This window comes from Eleginops maclovinus, chromosome 5 (assembly GCF_036324505.1).
Source record: "Eleginops maclovinus isolate JMC-PN-2008 ecotype Puerto Natales chromosome 5, JC_Emac_rtc_rv5, whole genome shotgun sequence".
Taxonomy (NCBI): Eukaryota; Metazoa; Chordata; class Actinopteri; order Perciformes; family Eleginopidae; genus Eleginops; species Eleginops maclovinus.
Genome location: NC_086353.1, coordinates 11131357 through 11157051, shown reverse-complemented (window position 1 = coordinate 11157051; position 25695 = coordinate 11131357). Strand labels below are relative to the sequence as shown.

The 25695-nt window shown below is 39.7% G+C and overlaps 1 protein-coding gene across 1 annotated transcript in view; it reads right to left on the bottom strand.

The window, feature by feature from the left end:
• Positions 1–280: 280 nt before the first annotated feature.
• The window catches only part of septin9b (septin 9b), a 48696-nt gene continuing 23281 nt past the window's right edge, over positions 281–25695 (bottom strand). The window contains 9 exon segments of the mRNA XM_063883389.1: positions 281–2268; positions 3056–3107; positions 5625–5721; positions 6009–6104; positions 8214–8331; positions 11918–12055; positions 12273–12354; positions 12497–12625; positions 15229–15414. Coding sequence (XP_063739459.1) covers positions 2052–2268; positions 3056–3107; positions 5625–5721; positions 6009–6104; positions 8214–8331; positions 11918–12055; positions 12273–12354; positions 12497–12625; positions 15229–15414 — 1115 coding nt within the window. The 3' untranslated portion in view covers positions 281–2051.

Here is a 25695-nt window from a genome sequence, read left to right as displayed (position 1 = left end):
TAATGTACTGAAGTAAGCGATATGATTAGTGGCTTATTTCTCAATCATCTTTTATGTACAGATTTGTTTGAGTTAACCAACTATTGATAAAAACATGATGCACCATCATTCAAATCTAACGCAAAACCTAAAACATGAATTGAAAAGAATATACAGTATTAATTGAACACTGTTATTTTCAAAATTTGAGAAAAATTGCATTAATAGTCAACAGCATAGAAGCAGTAGCTCGAAGCTGTCCTTCACTGAATTGTTTTGACAATCAAGACAATCAAATCTCAACAATAAAAATATCAATCTTTATTATTTGAGATAGCATATCAAAGATAAAACCTTAGTCTATTATACTGTAACAAATAACACAAAAACTATACAACAGTAAACAACGTGTCACATATTAACTTTCTTTAAAGACAATAATTCTTGGTTTTCAAAAGTATTTTCTCTTCTTTATGTTTGTATGCAAATTTTCGGGTTGTAAATTAGTCATAAAACACACTTTCGGCTTTTTTTGTAAGGAAAATAAAATGTATAAGATGTGTCTTATAAGATATCCTTTGAGTTTGTATTAATGCAAACATTTTTCAAAAATATTATAAAAACTAAATGTTGGGTTTTGTTTAAGGTTTTTTGGCACAATGTGTGTCTCTGAAAAAAAGCTTTTTATTGGCAGAACTGGTTTTGATTATTAATTATGAATGTACAAACATAAACAACTTTTGTACGTCAGCGCTAGTTATAGTGCAGCCTAGCCAACATGGTACAGCATATTGTATGAATGCAAGCTACTAACCACAAAAACTAAAGCTAAAAGATCACATCATTTATGAAGACCTGCAAAAACCTCTGGATACCAACATTGTTGAAAGTTGAACTGATTACACTTAACATACACATAAATACCTATTCATAAAACAACTTTATATACTGTATGTGCTTCTCTTTAGAACAAAAAACGTTTATTTGGTCAGGAAAGAATGGACAAAACGGCTGCATGGGACAACAGTTGCACAGATTCCTCCACACCTCCCATTGTATACAATAATATTAGAACATGAAAAACAGCAATACAAATACAATAGTAAATGAGCAATGTAAAATGCAAGATACGATTATTACACAACATTGGCATTATATAGAAAGAGACAGGGTGGTTTGGCAAAAAGGGGTTTTATAAAACATCATAACACAACGGAAAAATGACCAAAGGAAAAGGTTTTCTGAAAGCTGCCCCACACTGCCACGGCTTTTGTTTTATCTTAAAAAAGTATTATTTTGCAGTGCGGAGGTGTCAACAATATCTTTACTTTCTCTGTGGTAGTCTTAAACTAATCTAAATCTCCCTAACCCTATTATCGCTACAAAACTATACACCACAACACAAAGTGGACCAGGCCAGTGGCACAACAGTTACTACTAGTTTTGAAGATAACGTAGTTTGAATTATGCCATTTCATTTCATCTGAACAGCAATGCAAGGCTAAACCCCCTGTCAACCCAAGATCCTGCAAATGTATAATCTGTACAAAACTGATTTTTGGGTGTTTTTTTTCCATTATACTCTGTGACTTTTATCAAACTGGTATACATTGTATTTTTTATGATTTACTTTCATGGCGTATGCACTTCACTGCACAGTCAGGGTAATGTAGAGTTTGGTTTATCATTACCTGAAATCGTTAATGGTTTATTGCGAAAATCTTGAATTTAGATTCTATTATGCAGACAGTTATATTCGTTGCCAATAAAAACAGGTTCTGTACGGTATGTTTTGTTGCAGGGAAGAACATAATTTGCTCAGAATTGTAACAGTATGATGGGAAAACAATTAGGAAATGGCCCACAAAAAAAACCTGTGTGGATTTACTCTGACTCATGTGTCTTGGAAATTCCTCTTGTTAGTTTTGGGCCAAAGGGTCCTTCTAGAAAACACAAATGAGCTTCACAGCTTGAGTGTGTGCTTGTGTGCATGTGGGATTGCTCATGTAAACAGAATGAATGTGAGAGTGTATGTTTTGTGTCTGGCTCTGTCCTGATATCATATATTCACTTTACATCTCGTGGGACATGACTTCGTGCTTAGCAGCCACTCCGTTGGCCTGCGGAGCGCTGGGCATCACCTCGGGCTGACCGTTGGCCTTAGGCTGAGCAGCAGGATGGTCAGATGGTTGTGACTTGAAGTGAGCGTTGGATTCATTTAACCGGCGGACACGATATGTCTCATAGTGGATGCTGCCTGTGATGTCCTTGATGTTCTGCATGTGTGTCCTGCAAGACAAAATACCATATAACAACACCACTGAGTGTTGTCCAAAGCAAAGTATAGCAAATGTTTACATGCATAATAAGTGTTTTATTGGGATTTTTTTATGATGTTTCGGCCGAGTGGTTCCCAAAGTAGTTGTCACTGCACGGGACAAGGCTAAAGCAATATTTATTTTCATTTTATTGCGGTAAATGTTGACTACACTGGGCTTACTGGCTAAAGGTTTATTTTTGTTTTAAGGTAAAGCTATTTTAGAACGTTAAATGAATTTAACTTTGAAAATAAACAAAGACATTGCATTATTTAGCATGCTTCTTAATATTAATTTTCAATTAAATAAGGCAGCCATATCAATATAACAGGAGATCTTTTTCTGAGTCTGAGAAAGGCCTTAATTATTTAATGTGACATTGATCTCAATTTATATATTACATCAATTTATATTTTAAAATGTTGCATATTTAAAAAGCTTTGGAACCATCGTTTTAGCCTTAAGAGGTATAGATGAGATAAGACAAGCAACTCAAATGCTTTACATTTGATGGAGCAGCTTTGTAAAAATTGCCGTTGTAACACCATTTAGGGAAGCACTCAACCCATCTAAAAGGATTTCATTAGTATTGATTTCAGTGGAGAAGTGAAGCTTCATAGTGTCTCAGTGCTGTTTCCAATTCATTATAACAGATAAAGCGAGTTGCTTCTAAATTTAGCAGGAGGCTCGGTCCAAAACAGGTATTCTATATCAGTTCTTACACATCGTAAACATTCAAAAACTCTATGGACGCTCACCTGATGAGGAGGTCTCGCAGGTAAGCAAACTCACAGTGTCCAATATTCTCAACTGTAGAGAGGGAAAGTAAGAATCATTAGTGGAATTACATCATTTGAGAACTTACAAAATAATCTTGGTTCGTTATTCAGCATGAAGTTTAGGGCTTTACATCCAGAGTGAAAGATATGCCCAATGTATGAAACGACAAAACTATTACTTCTTCTGTGCCATATAACTTGCCATTCCTTAAAGCACCACCACATGGCAGTGTTGCTCACAATTCAGCTGAAGGACATCCTCTGACATGACATCGGCAGCAATTGTCTTAAGCCAAGATAACACACTCCTCCATTTTTAGAGTAAATTAATACATCTTGGCTCTCTTCATATTTGAGAACTTTAAGTGAGACATTCTAACAAACTCCCCGTGACAAGCTGCTAGTGCCTCCAGTAGGGCTAACACATGTTTGAATTATAGATTATGTCAAGGGTGTAAATGAAAAAAAGGAAGGTGCTATTTATGTAAAGCTTTGAAATCCATGGGCAGGAAATTAAATTCTCTTTGAAAGTAGGAGAGTGGAGTAACTGCCGGGCCTGTGAGGGCTGATTAGTGGCGTTGAAGGAAGGCGTTATTAACTTGCAACAAGCTGCACTTCTGATATCGCCACTCTATTTCCCTTTTACTCAGTTCAACATGTACATTTAATTCATAACTTACTCTACTTCGTTTTTTCCTTCCATGTCTAAGTGTTCCCTAACCCCTGGAAAATAAGCACTTTCTTCTCCGCTTGTGATAAATAGTCTTCTCTGTTTGAGGCCTAAATTATGAAGTCGGTGCCGACAAGTCCAGCAGCGCAGCAGCTTCATCTCTCCACCTTTTTCTTGTTCCCTGTCTCCCTTGCCTGGCTTTTCTAAATTGCAGCCATTGTTCTTTTAGCCAGACAAGGCGGCATTTGTCCCACAGTCCGTGTACTTTACCTCTCTCTGCCCTGCTGCCCTGTGGAGTTAATTTCATAAAGCCTGCTGAGAAAGTAGTAGTCACCTTCAAGTTCTTAAAACGAAAAGGGTTCATGGTACTACCTCGTAAATGTCATCTTCTCAGGCGGTACAACTGCCTGGTTTTAGCTTAAACTCAAAGCATTTGTGAGATTTAAGTAGGATCAAAGTAATTATTCAATACAAGTCAAATAACAAAGCCATACAGAGTTGCAACAGCAATCCTAAATAGACCTTTTCAAGATCACTTGCCAACATAGTCTTGTGATAGTGACTGCTGTTTAAATAAATGTTCAACAGTATTTGGAAAAGTAACACCTTTAACAAAACAACAATGTCAAAAAATACTGCATTGCAACTAAAAGTTCATAACTGTTGACAGCAAATACACTTAACATTTAAGAGAAAAACTGTAGCTCCTGGGACTGATAAATTATCTCTACATTATGAGATTGATTATATTATTGCATTCATGCGAAAGCATACAACTCACAAATAAACTTCTAAAACCTGACAAATGCAGGTAGCAGGTCACAGCTTTTGCAGGTGTCTCGAAATTGCGCTGAACTACCTTTACGTGTTTATTTTTAGTGAGATATTTATGTTTATTGATGCATGTATATCACCTCTAATAAAACTACAGTTCAGTATGAATTCTGTATGCTGAAATGCATCCTGGGAAGGAGACAACAGTTATATACAGTGTCAGTCCCTTGTCCAGACCCCCTTCAGCTGTCTTCTTGAACCTCAAATTATTTGTTCCCTCCCCACTCCAGGCAGATGTCCTCTCTTTCCCTTTCTATGTCTGACACACACACACACACACACACACACACACACACACACACACACACACACACACACACACACACACACACACACACACACACACACACACACACACACACACACACACACACACACACACACACACACACACACACACACACACACACACACACACACGGGTAAAATGAGGACATTGCTTGCTATGAACCTCCTTGGCAGTGTGAGCATGCATCGCAAGCCAACCAATTTTAACTCTATCACATTTGCTGTGCGCAAGTGTGTATGAGGCAGTGTGTCCATCCCAAAGGACACAGAACATCCTTGTAAATCTCTTCCTCCTGTCTCCTACATGTCCCTAGTTACAAACTCACATAGACGTATGTAAACAAACGCACTGGTAGTCAAACAACAGATGGTTAAACCAGCTGGCCAGATTTTAAAGCTGCAGTTCGTACATTTCAACATGTTCAAATAACACTAAAATTGAGAACCTGTTGTTTTTTGTGCAAAGCTGTTCCCCGTGTCGTTGATGCTATTGTGTGAATGGTATAAATGGGGCCTGGTGGCATGCATGTGATTATGTTATCTATCAGAATAATCAAGTTAAATGGCTTCAGCATTGTCAAATGAATAGATGTGACTCAGGTGTTAGTACGGTAAATTACATACTTTAGTGTTCTAATTTCTCCATTCAGATGAACATTATGATAGATTATTATTATAATACCCATCTGTAATGGCAGGAAAAATGACCGGCTGTGCAATTGCTTATGTCAGTATCGAAGGGGTCATGTGCATTACCTTCTATGGTGCCCCATTTTGTTTTCCTTCCCAGAATCCTTTTTCCGTTCACCTGGTACTCCTGGTCACTGCCCACGACAGCAAAAGGGATCATTTCCTGTTGAGTGCACACATGCAAACACACACACGCATAAATGCACACACTCAATGAAGCACTACCACTGATTTGTTTTCAGGTCATGCGTTTTGTTGTCCACCTTTGCTAGAACAACATTCTGTAATTGAGTAGATTTTTGTGACAATCGTGATTTTTTTTAGAGACAAAAATAACAAGGATTAACATTTGGCCAAGGCTTGAGTTTAAATCTGAGTTCACATGTTTGATAGCTATTTAAGGTGCTTGAGCTAAAGCAGGATACCTTCTTGTTAACTGACTGAACTTACCCTGATTTTGTCATTGATCATCCTGTCATCGGCATCCTCGTCAAACTCTTTCTGAGGGTAAACATCGATTCCATTGGCTCGCAGCTCTTCCCTAATCTGCACAGAGCAAAGCACAATGACACGGAGACATTTAATCAATTAAGCTTAATACACATTGTAACGACAACCACACTTATCTTAAATAGTATATCATTGTCCAACTAATTCAGTTGGATAATAGTTTTTTGTCCACTCAAAAGTAAAGTCAAAAGTAAAAGTAAAAGTCTTGGTAATCAAATCATTACATAAAGGTTTTGGGAGTGATAGCTAAAACAGACACTTTAAAAAAAAGAGAGTCTGATTGGAAGACAAAAACATTGGAATCAATCAGTCACCATCACATGCAAACTCTACATGGTGTTTGGATTGAATCCTGTCTACATACAGGTATTTAAGTCCAGGTCAGAGGCTTAAATGGAAGCTGCAAGAGGACTTAAATAAACACTTGAGTCTGAAATACTTGCTGGTGTTGACATTAAATGGTTCCTAATATACTTGACACCCACAGATTAACATGGAGGTTAACCATTCGAAGGTAAAAACAACTACATCCAGACGTATGAGTTATACAATGGTTTCCCCTGTAAGTGTATGTCTTTATAATGACTACAACTTGGGCACTGGCACAGGAAAAACAGACCGACTAGCTTCTTGAAGAAATGTCCTTTTAATGAATGACTGTTCACTCCCACAATTACTACTCTGACAATTTCCACTTGGTCTTTGATCCAACATTTCATTGTTTATCCTCGGCAGCTTTCTCAGGCTTTCATTATAGGATGCAAACCGAGACAAATTCTACGAAAAGCCACATCAACTGTCGGCTGGAGAAATGCAAAAAGACACTTACAGCTGGACACATGGAGGCTGAACATTTAATAGAAAACCCTCGTTGCTTTAAGCGTTTGCAAGTTGCTGCAGAGACCTGAAAAAACATTTGGCACGAGAGACTTTTAGTCAATAATCTTCAGGGTCATACAAAGCATGTGCAGCCAACCAAAACAATCCAGCCACTAGCCCTGCAGCTCCCATCCTATGCCAGGGCCTGGTCCAATCCCTGCTTTGTTCACGTTGGAATCAGGGAGGAAACGGTAGCCAACACACCCATCGTGCTTCTCTTAAATGAATAAAGGTTTTTAGGTAAGTCCGTTGTCTTAGACACAGGGATATTAGATAAGGGAAATTATGGAGAATTGCAGGTGGCTGTCTGCCTCCTGCGGATTGAGAATTATCCAACAGAAACATACTGAGGAGGGGATGTAGTGGAAAAACGTTTAAGACTCAAGCACTCAAGACTCGTAGCAGGTAAAGCCATGATGAGGAATAATATATTACTTGACAACTGCTGTAATATATTTCCAATGCTAAGTCAGTATGTATTTACCTTTTTTGACCATGAAGTTGTGTTATTGTTTGTGCAATTTAAAATTGTACAGCTACAGCTGTACAGTTTTCAAAATATGCAGTAGGTCTCGGATAGTCTAGTCTGGACCTAAAGCCTGCTAGCAAGGTTGAAAAAAGTATAAAGAGCTGTATCAATAAACAGGAAATCAACTTACCATGTAAAAAGTGATGAATATTCATTGGCTGCCTTATTGCTACTTTGTACAGTTATGGCGATGAAGAAAGGTCATGTTTTTCCTCTACCACACAGTGGAGAGCTCTTTTGAACTTGCTGACTTGTACAATCACCCAGTTATTTATGGGTAATGAAGGGCCAGCTTGCTCAGCCGGCAACTGGGCAGAGGTTTCCCATCTAAAATAAGGAGTTGTGAAACGCCGCTCAGTAAATAAATGCTTCAAATGAAGAGTTCTTAAATGTTCCCTTCTGTACTGAGCATTACTTTCGAAGTGTTACTGTTATAGAGATGATACGGTATTCCCCAGGATAAGTACAATGTTTGCCCAGATGGCTTTTGTTTGTGGTGCCTGGCAGCTCCTCATGTCCTACCAACCTGTGGTTGTGGATAAGCATACACATGTGTTTGTGAGGGGAATCAAACAACCTTTATTTAAAGCTTAAATACCTGCTACAGGTTATTGCAGGTGTGATGGGAGGATGAGAATAACCACAGTCACATGTGAAAACCAACATCACACACAAAATATTTTTAGACACTCATAAAGCCTGTCACTCTGTGGCCTGAACACACAGACTGCTCTCACCGTTTGTTTAAAGAAGTCCCTCTCTTCCAGGGTGAGTGTGTCAGCCTTGGCGATGACTGGGACGATGTTGACCACCTTACTGAGACGCCTCATGAACTCAACATCCAGAGGCCTCAGACTGAGGAAGATAGAGAAGACAGTACAAATTAATTGTGTGCATAAATGTCTTTAACTATGTGTGTTTGTTGTCCTGGGCTGTTACAAGACAGGGAAAACATGCTCATGCTACGGTATGAGTTTTTAGGTATTTTCTTTGCTTTAATCTGCATGTGTACAATGCAATACTCCTATCAATATTCTTCTATTATTGTATGTCCATTGGAAGCATCTCACAACATTGATCACTAGACCATCAATTATTATAATCTTTTCCCCCCATCGCAAAAAAGAAAATACATTTAAAAACGTTCAGCATATGAATTACTGAAAAATGTGTGTATTGAAACCAAGATACCAGCAGAGGGCATTCATGGTCTCTTACACGACATTAAGTCCAACCAAATATCTCATGTTAACACTCATTCTGCATTAACATATGCTGCCAACTTTTAATGTTCTCCTTCTGAGTGTTTTCTACTGGCTCAACATTGCCCCCAGTTGCTCTTCAAGACAGAGTCCACCCATGCTGTATGCTCTGCCCTCCAATTAGCCCCAGCCAAGCAAGGCCAACCTAGTTCAAAGGCCCGGGGGCAGCAGAAGGAAAAGCCCTGGCCTGCTTTTCACGGTGACTGACAGGCATGTCACCATGAACATGGAGGAAACACTGGGGAGCATGTGTGACATGGAGCGAGACAGCGGAAAAGGGGAATACAGAGCTGCACAAAGGTAAAGAGAGATGAAACAGTAAACGATGCATTCAACCAGACTTCACCACGTTTCTATGCAACTTTCCTGCAGAGGGGACTACTGGCATGTATCAAATGCAAGCACAGATTGTATAGCAAGACAGTAAAAAGGACATCAAATGACAGGGAGATATATATATATCTGTTTGAATATTGAACCTACATTTCTTAACCAGATATAAACAATCTGTCAATGTACAGATACAGGAACACACAAATTGGCATGTGAGCAGCCTCATATGCATGACTGAGCATACATGCACACTTTCATTTGTACACACGTATCTTTATACATGAACATAATGGCAAATACTGTATGTGCAAGAATGCATGCATGCCTGCACAGATGTCCTCTAAATGCCAGGTAGGATGGAAAATCCTTCTTTTTGTATTGTTAAAAAAATAAAATAGCAGTCATATTTAAATCAATTGAGAACGACAGGCTCCGCTGTTTAATGAGAAGTGGAGATAACAGTAACCACAGCATAGAGCTGCACCTTCCTTCCTTCTTTCTTTTATATACAGTAACAGATCAGGAACCAGCTCTGAGTTAAAGAGAGTCAAAGTGCAGCCTTCTTTTTCTCAGGAAGACATGTTAAACGAGGTAACAACGAGATTGCCCAGAGGGGGAACAGCATGGCTGACTGCCATTATCAGAAATGGCTTCTGATGCCACGAGTGTCAGCTTCATTGAGCACCGTTCATCTGTCTGAAACCACAGCAGCAGCTAAAAAGCCATTTGCTAACACGAAAAGTTAGATTAACGCTTCGATCAAAACAAACTGCTGTTTAAAACGCCTCAGACAAAAAAATGGTACAAATAAGCATATCTCCAAGGAGTCTTATGAGAGCTACCAGGGAATTTCTGTCATGATTTTCCTGACTATCATTCTTGGACTGCGGTCACATGGCAAAGGCGTCCAGAGGCTTTTGGCGCTGTGTCTATGTAATTGTTTACAGACCCTAATTTAAAACTTGAACTGTTATTTTGTGGAATCAAAAAGTGAAAATAAGCAAAAGTAGGATTTCAGAATCTGTAAGGGGACAAGAGAGCTTGTGCATCACACATACAACCATTATTATGCTGCTTATATAAGGTTCAGATACACTATACAGTATTGTGCATAGAAAATGTGTGCTAATATGTCCTGTTTGTATGTATTCATGTTTTCATATGTATGTATTCATTCACTCTCAAATAACATACTCTATGCATACATGCACATACATCCAATCTATATGCCCAGTCAACAACAGTAGCCCCAACAGATGTCTCCTTTGTTCGCGGCCTCAAACTGTCTGGTTGGATGTGAGGAAGACACCACTTCCTGACAGATGTTTCCATCTTTTTTTTTTTAATGAGTTACATTTCACAAATTCATTACCATATTACAGTAAAGTGTGCATGTTTGGGATGTTATGTTTGTACGGGTGGTACAAGTTTTTAAATGTAAGCTTAGAAACAACACTCCAAGAGAAGATCATAATGAAAATTTGGGGGATAAGCGGTTTGTTGAACTGCCTGAACTGAGCAGCTGTAAGTTGTGAATGGCACACAAATAAGTCCAGTGCATCAACAAATGTCTAGTTATACAAGTGTTAGCATGCCTACTGCCCACTTGAGTCCAAAGCACGCACTGTCTTTCATTAACAGAGATACACACAAACACACACATTCTCTGAAGCTGCAGCTGTGGCGATTTGAGCAGATGATGAGGGGGTCTGTCAAACAGCGGGACACACAGACACACACATGTCATCCCCCTCTCATACAGAGTGTTAAGTGGACAACTGTTGAGATACCAGAGGACCGAACCGTCACAGAGATATGCGCTCAGATGGGTGCGTGTTTACAGTTGGTGTGCATGGGTGTTTAGTGTGCTTTATCTGCTTGTTCACAATACAATACTCCTTTCAAGATTCCACTATGAATTATAAATTAAATGTGTGTGCACTGAGTCCTGCTGTGTGTCCTTTTTATACTTTAGTCCACATGAGAACATACTAATCGTCACAGTCAAATAAAACTAATTACAGAGTCACCTTGAAAAAAAAAGACCCTAATCATTGACAAAGCAGCAGGGGAAATGTGGTTAAGTGTGCAGTAAAGTGTGTCAACACAAACCATGTAGGTAAAGCAGTCAGCTGCCACCTGGTTCTTTTAAAGCCACGTGTGCTCTGCCAAGCCACTGTAAGGACACTTTAGACCATTTTTTATTTCTGATCCGTGAACCACTTCCAGTTCCCATGTGTCTGTTTAACAACATTTTCCAGCTAAATAAAGGAGGACATAGACCAGATCTCTGATGCAGCCCTTTCAAAATGTAAGTGATACTTTCACAGTGATTTACAAGTTAAGGAGGTTGGCAAATAGAGGAAAAAGCAGATATGTTAATGCCATCCAATTAAAATAATTATATTGGTAGATGCATTCATCAACAAGCCTATAATTAACATGCTCAGTGTAAAGGTTTTATGCTTCGACCACTACAATTTCTCCTACTCGAGAGATGCCCCTCTTTGGTAATTGTTTCCCTGTCTCTCTCCCTCTCTTAAGTATGAGATCTGTAGAGTCTAGTTTCATGGTGAAATCCGACTCTACGAGTGATATTCAGGGTCTCTGACGAGAGAATGAGTTCCGTGTGTCACGAAAGAGAGAGATGATTAAAAAAAAAAAGCTGCAGAAGGATGTGGTTAAAGAGTTGTGGACAGACAATGGGTTCAGGGCATGGGGGGGGGGGGGAGATTCCCAGGAGGCCTGATTAGTATCTGCAGCTGTGGGAGAAATTTGTGGGATGAGGAGCAAAAACTTGGGGCACTTAGTCACAGAGGGTAAGTGTCTTTAATATGTGATCTCACCAGTGGCCTGTGGGAGGTATGAAGTATATGCAGCAGTGCACCCTGGAGTCTGGGATCCTCTTCTTCCTGTTGATGTTGATCTCTTCCTGCAGGTAGGCTTCATACTGGTCATTGATGAACTTCATAATAGGCTGCCAGCTGAGAAGGGAAACGGGAACAATTAGCTTGTTCTGTACCAGCCCATGGAAGAAACATGCTGCTTACAGCGAATACATCTACGGCAGTAAATTAAGAATTATAGTGACCCACATACAGATAACTTATTGCCAGGAAAAGACTTTGAATTGCTAAGCAATGACGGAAATTATGTTACGAACAACAACTGAAGCCTTCAGATAAAGTAACCTGAGCTTACCAATTCTCATTGTTGATCTGATCCCCGAAGCCTGGAGTGTCAATTACCGTCAGCTTCATCCTCACTCCTTTCTCCTCAATATCTAGACAAAGAAAATAGTATTCAATTAATATTTGTTTTGGAGAGGCAAACAGAGAAAGAAACAGGTTGGTAGTACGATAGAGCAGCAGAAAACATGTATTCATAGTTCAGCTGTTTGCTTCTAAAAATGAAGATTGGCAAACCGTGACTGATGGACTTGATCTCGATGGTCTTGGGGATCCGCTCCTCCGGGTTGGGCTGCACTGATTTGCGGCTCACCTTGGATTTGAACAGTGTGTTCATCAGAGTGGACTTTCCCAGGCCACTTTGACCTGATCAGGAAAACACACACCAAGACAAAAACATCAGTAACAGAAACACCCCCTCCTTCAACCCCCAAACAAACGTTTTTTCACAAGCTTTTTTCCTCACTAAACCAGTGAGATTGAATATGCACATGACATCATCTCTAATGTCAATAGACCATGAGCATAGCTGGACAGCTGCGGGGTCAGACAGGCAAGCTGAGGAGGCCAAGAGGACAGATGTATTGTAGAGACCACACACATGCAAACTCGAAAATGACTACCATCCTGAAAAAAGGGCATTTTTAGTTATATTAAAAATATTTACAACTGTACTGTCAAACAAGTAAGATGGTCAACAGGGTAAACAATACCGAAATGTACTTCATGCATTCACAACATTTCTTGTTTGTTTAGTCCTTAAACATTTAGGCGCATATGTTTCATATTTGCTTACATGTTTTTAACAACTAACACAAAGAGGGATAGGGTCGCCTGAAATGGTCAAATCATATTGGTTATAAAATCTTTATTTAATACTTTTGTTTAACATTCAACAATGTTATTTTGAGTCATTTCTCTCCATATTTCTCTATCACCCTTTGTTCACAGCCCCTATGGGCATCCATTGTGGCATGTGGAGTGTTGCCAAGCTGCCAGGCCCCCTGTGACACCCAGGGCGACCTTTTCCACCACTCTCTCTCGCCCTTTCTCTCTGTCACACACTCTGCATTCACTCACACATTTTCTCTCTAACACACACACTGAGACACCCTGGTTGCCCTTTCTGTTGCGTGGTGGAAATCAAAAGGTCCGATGGCTGAGGGCAGAGTTTAGGGAAATAGATTTCATAGAGGGGACCACAATGGACACGAACAAGACCACAGCGGCTCCAACCTTTCATGTCCTCACTTGACGCCTAAGAGACAACTCTGCTCGGCCAAAGCAAACTTTTTTAGAACCACAAAAAAAGTTGTTATATTTCTGTTCTGTGTTCCTGGCATTGTTCATGAAGCTTGTTCACATGAGCAAGCAGGAACCTAACAAAGATTCATCAAAACTACAGTAAAAAAAAGTTGGTATCTTTACAGTCGCATTGTGCAAGAAATGAGCACCTCCACAATCCAACCCAACCTAGTGTCAGATTTATGGAAAAAAAGTAATACATGGAAGGGATTGAGACATATTTCCCAGGATTTCATGGATCAAATGCACAAGGCGGGTCAATACTGGCCTAACAGTAAGAGATACAACTCTGATGAGGAGTAAGGCAACAATCTGTCAACACTTTCCAGAGAAGAACTTGATATGTTGCTACTGACTGTAAACTAAAACTCCCTCTGGACTATCAAAGTCACTCAAAGCAGGTTAAACCGCACTATGGTTCTTTTCTATTGTAAAGTTGTATTGTTTACCACTTCGGTGGGCAAAGTGTGAGAGTATAATTTCACAACACACTATTAGTATATCATCTCACGGCACAAATGTTATTTATCATCGAGGTGACAGAGCACTACAAGTGCCTACATGTTGGTGCTATAGAGAGTAAGACAGAGCATTCACATAAATCAATTTTGATCATTTTAATACACAGAATCAGACCTTATGGAGATGTGCCGACATGTTTTCTCAGACTTGGTGGTGGATACAAAAGAAACAGGCATTGTGTAGCTGCTCACTAAAAAGTGTGAGCTTCAGCTTTTCAAAGTAATTGCTGTCATTGTGACACTTTCCCAGCATGACAGCCTCCTTTTGTCCACTCAAGTGTGTTTACATCATTGACACAAAGAAAAGAGCTTGTTGAGCAGGCACCATGCTGGCTTACTCTTTATTAAACAGCTGATCAACAACCACGCTTGACTGCATCCAAGGGCAAGAAGCTTTATGGTAAATGTAATAAAAAATAATAACAAAAAAGGTATTTTCCATTTTAGAAAAACTGCAAATGCTTATGCTTTGGTTTTGACATCCTGTTTTCTGCGTTGTTCTGCATTTTGTACTGCTGCTGCTGCCTTGAAAATGTTAACCTTCTGATCTTTTTGCTGAATTCATTACCAAGCCAATAACTGTAAAACATTTGGAAGCGATTACAGCCTCAAGTCTTCTCAGATACATCTGTGTCAGTTTAGATGTTGATGGGTGGTATCCACATCTAACATGAACATCAAGCTCAAGGTCAGCCTGCATGAGAACACTTAAGGTAATGTTTACATCATACCACAGATTTCAAGTGGTAATCATACAGTAAGGTGACCTTTCCATAAAAAAATGTTTAAAAAGTATGGGGAATTTTTTGGAATTAGCAAGACATGATTTCTATATTTAACATGCTACCCCCAATACCTATGTGAACTAAAACGTAATTGAGTGACGGTAAATTGCGTATTAGCTGCATATCAACATAATTTGAGGGAGACATGGTCAACGTAACAACCCCAAATAATACTATAAAGGCAAAAACCAGTGAATGGATGAACACATTTACTGAAAAGAACCAAAAATGTTAGCAAAATTTGGTGAAAGCAAAAAAAGTAAGTGAATTAATTGTGGCCATGCAGTTATTGTACCGGATGTTTTTTTTGGATGTTGTCCAATAAATGTGAAACTAAATGTGTAAACGTCAGCCTCACCAACAACCATGATGTTGAGCTCGAAGCCCTGCTTCATGGCCTTCCTCCTCATCTGCTCCAGGATGGCATCGATGCCCACGTAGCTGAAGTCGCTGCCATGGGTCTTCTCCCCCTTACCCTGTGGGTTTGGGTGGTGGGGCTTTGCGGACTCCGACATGTTGCTGTGGCTCAGACTGACCTCTGACCCTGAGGGAGGCAGATTATAGAAAAACAGACAGTCTTAATTTTGGTATCTTATATACAAGCATAACCCACATGTTTTAAGCAGTGAAATGTAAAAAGGGTTATAAAAATGTCTGCGTTGACTTTGCTCAGTACACAAATGCACTTGAAATGATATTGAGTGCAGAATACACCAAGTTCATCTGAGAAGTTCATTTCCTGTGTGAAACAAGATATACCCGACTTCATATTCAGAGAGATCCTGCCTTGTAACAGTACATTCAAAAGGTGATAATCTCTCATATACTCTGTTTGCCAAAAACCCAACTTTTTCAGCATGGAAACACATGTGCCCACATTTGTAAACATGAATGCACACATAAAATAGGTCAAACTTTCCTTTTACTGTTTCCCAGTCGTCTTTGGACTCAAATCTAAAACGTATTAGTAAATCCTTATGGGAAAAGGAACACATCTGCTTTTGTTAGCATCCACCTCCTGTCTGCAGCATATCCAACAAGAAGAATTAGGACTTTCCAGCACTAAATGACGTGGCAGTGGTAACCAAAGTGAAACAAAACATCTGTAAACTAGAGGTGAAGTTTAACCCTTCACCTAAAGGGAAAAGACAGACAAATGAACAGACCTTGTTCGGATAAAGCATTGCCAACTACAAATCAGGGCTTACCTCGCTTTAGGGAGGATCAATTGTTATGTGGAAGACAAAGGCTCTGTGCCAAGGCCCTGCTGCAGCACAGCTCGACTCTGCCCAATGTGCTAGAATGTGCTTGCAGCAGCAACGACTCACACTGTTCTTAGTGTAGGAGGAGACAACATTTCCTGTGCTGTGACAGAAACCTGTGGTATTGTCTGTGTGAGGTTTGCAGTCAGACAACACAAACCACAGACACATATACCTGAAGCTGAGTAGAGTCAGCCATCTTGGCTATAGGTACACTATACTGTGTTTTACTACTTTTTTGGGTTGATTTTCATTCTCAAAACACAGAGAAATAAGAGTTCAAGGCAAAAACATCTGTGCGCTTTTCGCAGAAATACACCAAAAGCTTTGTCTTTTGATTCTTTGATCAGACGTGACACAGCAATAGCCAGTCTGTAGCATGTTATTCAAAAAATACTGTATAAATGCAGCTACAGTATCTAAACTTCCTGCTCATAGTTGTGCCTTTCTGGGCCCTCAGATAAGACTGAAAGTGTGAGATCGAAGTAAAGCAGACAGTAGGATGTTGTGAGAGGCATATAATCTCGCTAAGAGTAACACTTTTACTGCAACTCTGTACTTCAGAATTTCTGTGACTTTGTCCTGGGAAAAGTGCTGCTAATAACCACTTTGCTACCCTTGTAGCACTGTGGTGCTTTTAATTTAAGGGCAAAACAGGGACCTGTCTCACAGGAAACAGAAACCCAAAAGTACACAGAGGGGGGTTGAAAGATTTAGTAAAACCTAGTGAATGATGTGGATTTACACCAAACATGATTTTTTAGATTTAATGCAATGTCCCCCTCAACAGGATTACACATCTTATAAGTCAGAAGTTATGGGAGTATTTATGAGTTGGTTGAAAATATTTATAAACGCACTACAAATGTCTTCACCTCAGTTAAGCTACAAATGTGGATCCTGATAAGGATACCACACCTTCAACAGTCTAGTATCAACTGTCTGTAAATGAACAAGATTTAGTTTGTGGACAACCAACATCAGGAAATGTCCCGTTATGGTAGGAATATGCAGCAGTACGATTTGATCCATGCTGTAACATGAATCTCCTGTTAGTACCTCATCAAGAATAGCTAAAGCTGACTTAGCGCTGCATTGCTGTCCTTAAGAAACCCAAGACAGAAATGCAGCGTCTCTGAAATGATACAATAATCCTGGGGTATTTAGATTGAGTTATCTACAGCCTGTGAGATGGGTTTCAAATGTTTGCATAGTGTCTTTTAGCCAAGCTTGCACTGAACTTCATTAAATTGAGCCCAGATTGCATCAGTAGCCTCTTGAATGACAGAATGCAGATTAGCTCTAATGACATATTCCAGGTCTGCAGCCAAACTGCCTCCTGGGCACAGTGACAATGCCAGCCCTGGGCCATCTGCCGGGCACATGGCTGCTCTCTAAGAATAGACAATCACACTGTAGAATAGGCAAGCACGAATTGCGTAGTAACAAGATCAGGAGGACGTCAGACACACATGGACACAGAAAAATGGAGGAACTAGACTTTAGTGCCATGAGAGATGAATGTTGAAAACCACCCTGCTGATTTAGTAGTCACTTTTCTTTTAGGTTTAGAGCAACTAAGCACTTTCATTTCCTCACTACAGTGCTTCCTAATGAATCCATTTTAAAGCTATGGATGAGATGGCCGTAAGCAATTCTATTATACTGACTTTTTACATCATTATGTGTGTGCCTTATGTATCAGAGTGACAGTTCTGCCATTTACATCCACAACAAAGTGTTTTTTCATGAGTCAGATCTGCATTCAAGCGTTAGGATGTTCCAAGTAGAAAGCGTCGATAACCTTTGCCAAGGCAAACTGCATTTCTAGATGAGTAACCTCATTACAGTACAGTATGACTCAGATCACGACTCAGTTGCCTTGGCTGTTGAATCTTAACTGTTCTCAAATGAGATGGACCTAACGGGTGCATCCCATTAGCACAATGTATAAGACATGTGAACATTTACCGGAAGAAAATTCCTTCCCAGAGCTGCGTTTCATTTACCTGAAGCCAGAAAAGCCAGTGAGTCAGTAGGATACACAGTTCAATAAAACTAATGATATCAGAACTGGGACTTGTGCAAACATTTAAACAGTTGCAATAAGGAACCTAAACTGACGGTATAATGAGAAAACTATTTGGCCTACTTCTTTTTATCAATACAAATTCTCCAAGAAAAACACTTTAATAAACTACAGATGTTATATGTTAATATTGCGCTTTTGCCTCGTGACATGGAAACGCGGTATTTAAGGATTACCTGATTTTAGAGCTTTGTTTAATGAATGAAGGCGAGTTCAGGCTTTTCTTTGCATGAGTTGATAGATCCCACCAAAGACAGGAGTCCTCTCTTTCATCTTCAAATAAGGGCCGTTAAACATGAATGGGCTATTTAAAGTTTCATCCTGACAGTGTATAACTGGTGTTTTCTTATTAGTCAGAAGTACCTTTATCTCGCCGATAGAATACATGGCTGTTTTTTATGTGCATTATGGTAGTTGTTTGGTTTCCTGTCTGTCACTAAGGCCCTTACAGCAGACAAAACCATATATTTTGCACTAAAACAAATATTGCATCTTAAAGGGATAATTTGAACACATGAATGTAAAGGAGTGCGGTTCAGCTGGTGAAAGCAGAAGGTGGATGTTTTTCTGTGGCTGTGAATGTGGATGTCAATAGTAGGATTAGTGTATTTTTGGTCATGACCAACACTGTTAACTTATAGTCAGGATATCTCTACTACTTCTTTTGAGAATTCTTCAAACCTGTTTCTCAGACAGCTCAAATCCTGTGACAATAAATAACCTAGTTGTTACCATTGCGTTGTGAAAATAAAAAACGCCAAATTCTTTGTTCACAAACTACTTTCAGGAAGCATTCTTGTCAGGCCTCAGCATTCACAGAAAAGTAACACATCATGGTAATAATTCAAGAAGTATGCAACATCTAAATATTTAGTAGACTGATATCAATAACCACTATTGAACAAATCAAACGCACTTCCATAAACTGACCAGTACTGTAAATCTCCTGAAAAACCAAACTCCCCTTCGATCTGATACAATTTTATTTTTTTTGTAACAGAGAATCCCCATCCCACTCACGCATAACTCAACGCTCCCCTCTCAAGCCTTTCATTAAAATCTCATCAGGCACGTCACATCCAATTCTACTTTTAATATTCACTGAGTGGAACTTCAACGTGCCAATGCCAGGAACAAAACCTCCATTGTTTCCTTGAGAAACCAAAGAAATGCAGTTTCCCTCCATCCACAAGCGCCACCAATCTTCCACCCTTCTTGAAATTATGAGAAAGTATGTTTTTGTTCATTTTACTCAAGCCCAGGCCCTGACAATATCAGTGTAGCAGATATAAAGCAGAGAGAAAGATAAAATGGGGTGAAGGACACAAAAATAAATCAATAAAATGATTTATGGCATGCACAACATGTAATTAGTGCAGATGAGCCAAACTGTTTAAATGAGTGTGGTTGATGACTGACGCTCTACATGAGGAACTCGTCTACAGGAAGATTTTATAGTTGACCATAATTTGTTTTCAGTTATAAATTCAAACCGTTAAACTCACCAATTGTACTTAATGTGCATGCTTTACCCATGCTGATGTATTCCTCCTATACTTCTTTGATGAATTGCTTGGAAAATCTCGTAGTCCAGGATACAGATGAAATGAGACCTCAACAATAACTGACTTCTATCGTGTGTGTAATTGAAATTTGAAGAAGGGAAACACCCCAAAAAATCTAAATCAGCTATTAGTTTATCAAATTGAACCTGATTGTGTGAGATAATATACCCTCTTCACATTTTGTCTAAGTTGTATTCCCGTAAGTCTCCCCTGAAAGGTATTTTTCCATCAAGTGGTTCATTATTAAGGTTGCTTAATGCACAACAATACTACTCTTTGATAAAAAGGTTTTTCTGGACACACAATGCTTTACACTTACATAAATATTGTACTTAAAAGTACATTTTTGTTGCAGTGCTTACCAAACAATGTTTACTTTAGGTTTCTCACTGCCTTCAGTTTAAGCATATGTTCAAAAGCTGGCCAGGAATTCCTTAGGGTGCTGTGCTTCGGGAAAAAAAGGTATCAAGTCTGTTATTTGAATAACTGTCTGCTACTCAAAAGCTCAGTTTGTTAAATGTATTAAAGCATGGCTCCCATGAGGTGAATCCCCCGAACATCTGACCCGATGCAGTTCTGTTGAATGTCATTCCTCTCATAAGTGTGTCTATGCAAGTTTTTGCTCCCCTTTTTCAAACCGGAGATGAAGTTCCCGGTTACCCTTTGATGGCTCTCTCTGAAGAGGAAGACATCGTTAGTTTTTTTACATGCTGAAGTCTGCATGAAATTGATTGAGGTCCCAGAAAGAGGAATGACTAACAGGATTAACATTCACCCAATTTAAGGTTGTATTATAACCATTTTATGGGAGTAGTTTTATGAATACTTTCAGTTGAAGAATTAGTCTCAAATCACAAATAAATAATGTCTCATATTGGGACACAAGGACAAGAAACACACTCATCTCAATTTCAATGTGGATCACTACCTTTTTTAAATTTCTACTTCTACTTTATTTAGCTGATAATGAGTATTAACCGTTATAGGAGGAATTTACCTCAATGTGTGACACAAATACACACAATCTGTTACGCAGAACCTATTGATGGTTTAAAGGCAGAGCATGTGTAAGTGCAGTTCAGGTGTGACCTGATTTACCCTGCTTAACTACAAACACTGGTACCCAGTTGACCCATATTGGGTTGGTTTCTGCTAATAGGTTGACTGCCAATTAGCAGCATTTGTTACTCTAGCTGTATTAAGAGGCAGAAAACACCCCTTGGTATGAAGGTCACAAGCTAAACGTTCAAACTGATCAACATACGATACTACAATATGAAAGTAGTTACAGTCATGATTCACTGCGTTGGCTTAAGATCTACTTTTTCTTACAAATTCCTTTTCCAAGAGGTGTAAATATTATGTTGTCTGTACCCTGTTAGGGTGTGATACTGGGCCAGCTACAATTCCAAAGTGCCAAAGTGTTAAATCTCTATAATTGTATTCAGCCGTTTTTTGCTCCTTGTGGTTTTAAAAAAGAGCACAAGCCTCTAGCTTAAATCTACACCCAGTTCTGACTGAGGGAGATAACATGATGGTGTGTTTACAGAAGGTAGTGACAGTGTGAGGTCGACAGAATGGAGCCTGGACGATAGAGGAGGGTTTTCACTGAGCTGTCATCTGCATCCATCCATCCAATCTGTCCAACTCAATGTCCCACCCGTACTTTGATAGGAAAGGAATGAAAATGTGGAGGGTCAAACATTCTGTTTCTCAATCATTACAATTCCCTAGGGTGAAAGACGATGAGGTTCAGGGAGATTAATGAGGGCTACAGCCGACTGAAACAGACATCGGCACTTCAGAAGAGGTCGGAAGAATGCTACCGACCCACATCATCTTTCAGTCTAGTCACTTGTGCCGGCCCACTGAGAATGCGACCCCTGGCCTAACGTGGAGCAAAGCAGATGGCATTTGCTTGGTGTTGAAATACAACTCTCTACACCAAAATCTATGCTGGTGTAGATAATTACCTCCCAAAAACAGAAGTGTCAGTGCGGTAAACTGCATGATCTTGATCTGAGATAAATGCTCCAATAACAGTGAAAGGTTGAAAAACATAACATGGATGAGTATGGTTTAAATTGAGGGCTGTAAGCAAAGACTTTGAACAATGAGAAATTAAAGCCTAACACAGCAGGGTGGTCATTGTGGTGCCGAGTACAATTGTAACAGCCTGCAGTTCTGGGCAGCTCTCAGGCAAACTGACCACAGGCATAACCCAAAACCTAAACATTTCTGAGAAACATAGATGTGGAACTAAGTAGAACAACAGCATCTAAAGACCCATCAGCAGCTAAAAAAGTTGAACAGTACAGGGTAAAGTACACTCCCACAGAGCAGTATATCACACAACCGCCAACTACGATGTGGGTAAGGGGCGGGCTGGTTTGAATATTTCAGCGGTGGTATATGCTATGTATCGCTTATTGAGAGGAAATGAAAAGCATCCTGCTGGTAGAGATGACTCTGCACATGAAGTTGGTTCCTTTTTCTCCTATTCGCTCCAATACGTTTTCCATTGAATGTACTGGCTATTAGTTGTCTGTATTAGTTTATTAGTTAACATTTTAACCAAGTGTATGAATAAAAGAGAAACAGAGGATACAAGAATAAGCTGCATAAACCGTAAGTGAACTGCAGCGGGTCTACACGTCTTAAGTTCTTTGATAAGCCAAAGGGAAATGTGTACAATTAAATCTAAAAACAAACAAACAATAGGTTTCTGTCTATAAAATGACAAGTTTTACTTGTTCTTTTCTGAAATAAGAGCTGCAAATTGATTGGAATGTGAATAACCATTTGGTGTTTGTACAAGTCAGGGACACAATTCTTTAAATTGCCATCACCATCCTAGTATCAGGGCACTGTGATGGATGACCCATAATGCCTTGCCTGAGGCATAAAATTGTCACAGCGTTGTAGTTGATAACTACACAGACTACCCTCCACTTCCCCAGATATTGCCCACAACCCAACACTTCTAACAGGATATGACATGTCTGACTTCTTCCCTTGTCTGACATACATCTTGCACAGAAAACATCCTCCTACTGTGGGAAGCAAAATTATACAGTGCCAGAAGTGCTTGTACCAATGCGTTTTCTTTTTACACACCGTTTTACAAAAAGACACCATCATTTTCTACTTCAATGTGCTGGTGAACCCTAAAAAAGATTAACATACATAATACTTACATTCTTTAGTCGCTGATGGAACAGGAAAAGAAGACCACATGAGATTAAATACACATGGCTACAATTAGCTAGAGGACCATGAAGACAAACTAATGTGGGAAAGAATATTTTCAGACAAACAGTCTGGTTGTTTAATGAAAATTAGTTCACGCCTCTCTTCCTCTCATCTCTGGTGCCTTCAGGGCAAATTCTTTAGTGAAAAACATGGGACAAAAGTGTGCTGAACGACAGGTTGCTTCTACAGAGGGTTGGGTTTCCCTTTAAAGAATAAGGTTTGAAATCTTGCAGCACAAACTCTATCTAGCATGAAATGGCCTAAGTATTACATGAAAGCAAGAAAGCATTTCTGTGTTAATTCATTTCATGCCGCTCGTACCAAACAATCCTAATGAAGTGTTGTTTATCTGTGCTGGGTGAATTACATATTATCTGGAAGCTAATCTGATTAGCACCATGCAAACGATGGCTGAGTGGCTTTAACAGGCGCCTTTCGTGAAGCATATGCAATAATGCTTTATGTAAATCAGATATCAGGTAGCATTATGAATTAGCTGGTATCAAATGTATTGTGTGCTGAAATCCAGCACAATGATTCAGCTGGCTGACTACTGTGAGAAATAAATCTACATTCATTTCTTAATTCAATGATGCTCTTTTGGATGCCGTTACGTTGACATTATTGAAACACCCAAATGTGTTATATTCGTGCAGTTTAATCTCAATGTGCAAGGTCATTTTGTCAAATGTGGCTAGCACATGCAAAGCAAGGACATCAATAACATCTCTGATAACTTTAGCTAACACTTCACTGGGTTTATGGGTGCAGCTTTCAACAAAGCAACTATTCAGACTCCCCACTGTAAACTGGTTAAAAGTAGACCATGTGATGCACTAAAAACATGGGAGATAGATAGCTGATACTTCACATGTCTTTTTTCAACCTCCAGGGCACAAAATGAAAGCTAAGTGACTAACCACAAGCTGTTTTTCTTCCCACCAGAAGCAACTGACAAGAGTTAGAGGAAGAGAGGAGTTCTTACAAGTCCCTGTGGAAGAGAAAAACTCAACCTCAAAATATGACCTGTTCAACTCTTCAACTCTCCTTGAACTTGGAAAAAAAAACTCTCAGAAGAGCAGACAAGGGATTGTCAAAATTAAAACACGTCAAAACAGCTTTGCTCCATCACTGCCTGGCAAATTCACTGCACTGGATCAAAGTGAGACCAAAATCCTGGCCTAATGTGACGCTGAAGGAGAAAACATGACTAGAGAGAGAGCCCTGGAGACCTTGAAGAGTAATGGTGGGCTATTCTGATTGGTCAACAGGCTGTCCCATTATAGCAGATCTATTATTCCTGCATGCTCAAGAGCTGAAGACACAGTGGGGGAAGAGAGAACTTAAGGGAGAGGGTAGGAGGTGAGTGTGTGAGGAGAAGGGGGGGATAAGGGTAGAGCTGACCCCCCAACTCTCCCCGATGGCTGAACAATGGGAATGGGATTGAGGGGGAAAAAAAGAAAGAATGAGAAAGTCCGAGGCCTGCACGATAAATATGGGCTTTCTAACAGATCTAATGCCAAAATCACGATTCACTACACACACACACACCTGCCTAACTAACTTTGATACCAACAGCCTCAGAGCAACAATCATTTCTCCACACTTCTGTCTTCTTTACTCTTATTCCCCCTATTTCTTCCAAAATCCTTCAGACTTGTACTTTTCAGGCAAAAAAAATCACACCGCAAACATTTTAAAAAATCAACTCACCCAACCCTTTCCTCTCCTTCTCTTCTCACTCTTCCTCTCCTACACTCTCTCACTCACAGCTCCAGCTGGGGAGGCTCCTGCTGCTCCTCCAGGCCACGCCCACAACCAGTCAGATGACCGCCCTCCCATGTGGCTGGGAAGGCATTCAGCAGCCACACCCCTCATTCAGAGAAAGTGAATGGAGAACATTGTGGATCAAGCTAGTTCTATAGAACCACGTGTGATAAAGTAAACTCTCCAGAGTTAAAATCAGTGTGTGTTTTGTGTTTGCATTTTAATTTAAATGAGAAACAGTGGGAAAATGTTAAAATACAGGAACATGTATTTTCTTAGAGAGAGAGAGAGAGAGACAGTGTGTGTGTGTGTGTGTGTGTGTGTGTGTGTGTGTGTGTGTGTGTGTGTGTGTGTGTGTGTGTGTGTGTGTGTGTGTGTGTGTGTGTGTGTGCGCGCGCGCGCGCGCGCACAGGACAAGAGGTAATTTCCTTCTTACGTCCCTGTGCTTGTATGTGTCCATCTGCTCTCTCCCTCCCACTGCTTTGTCCACAGAGGAGTAGAGTATTGGATTATGTGTGTGTGTGTGTGTGTGTGTGTGTGTGTGTGTGTGTGTGTGTGTGTGTGTGTGTGTGTGTGTGTGTGTGTGTGTGTGTGTGTGTGTGTGTGTGTGTGTGTGTGTGTGTGTGTGTGTGTGTGTGTGTGAGACTGTGTTTGTATTAAAAGTATTTGGTCATCCCCCTACTTCATCCTCCAGGGTGCTCTCACTCTGACAAACAGACTCAAAACATCCTCCTTAAAACTGTGGTTAACTTATGACTAAAGTCATGACTAAAACAGAACATCTCCAACTTTAGAAAACAAAAGACCAAACATATTTAAAAGGCAGAAAACAGTTTCTGTTAACAAGCCAAACAGATACATCCCATCACTAGTTTTAAATGCTCTCTGTT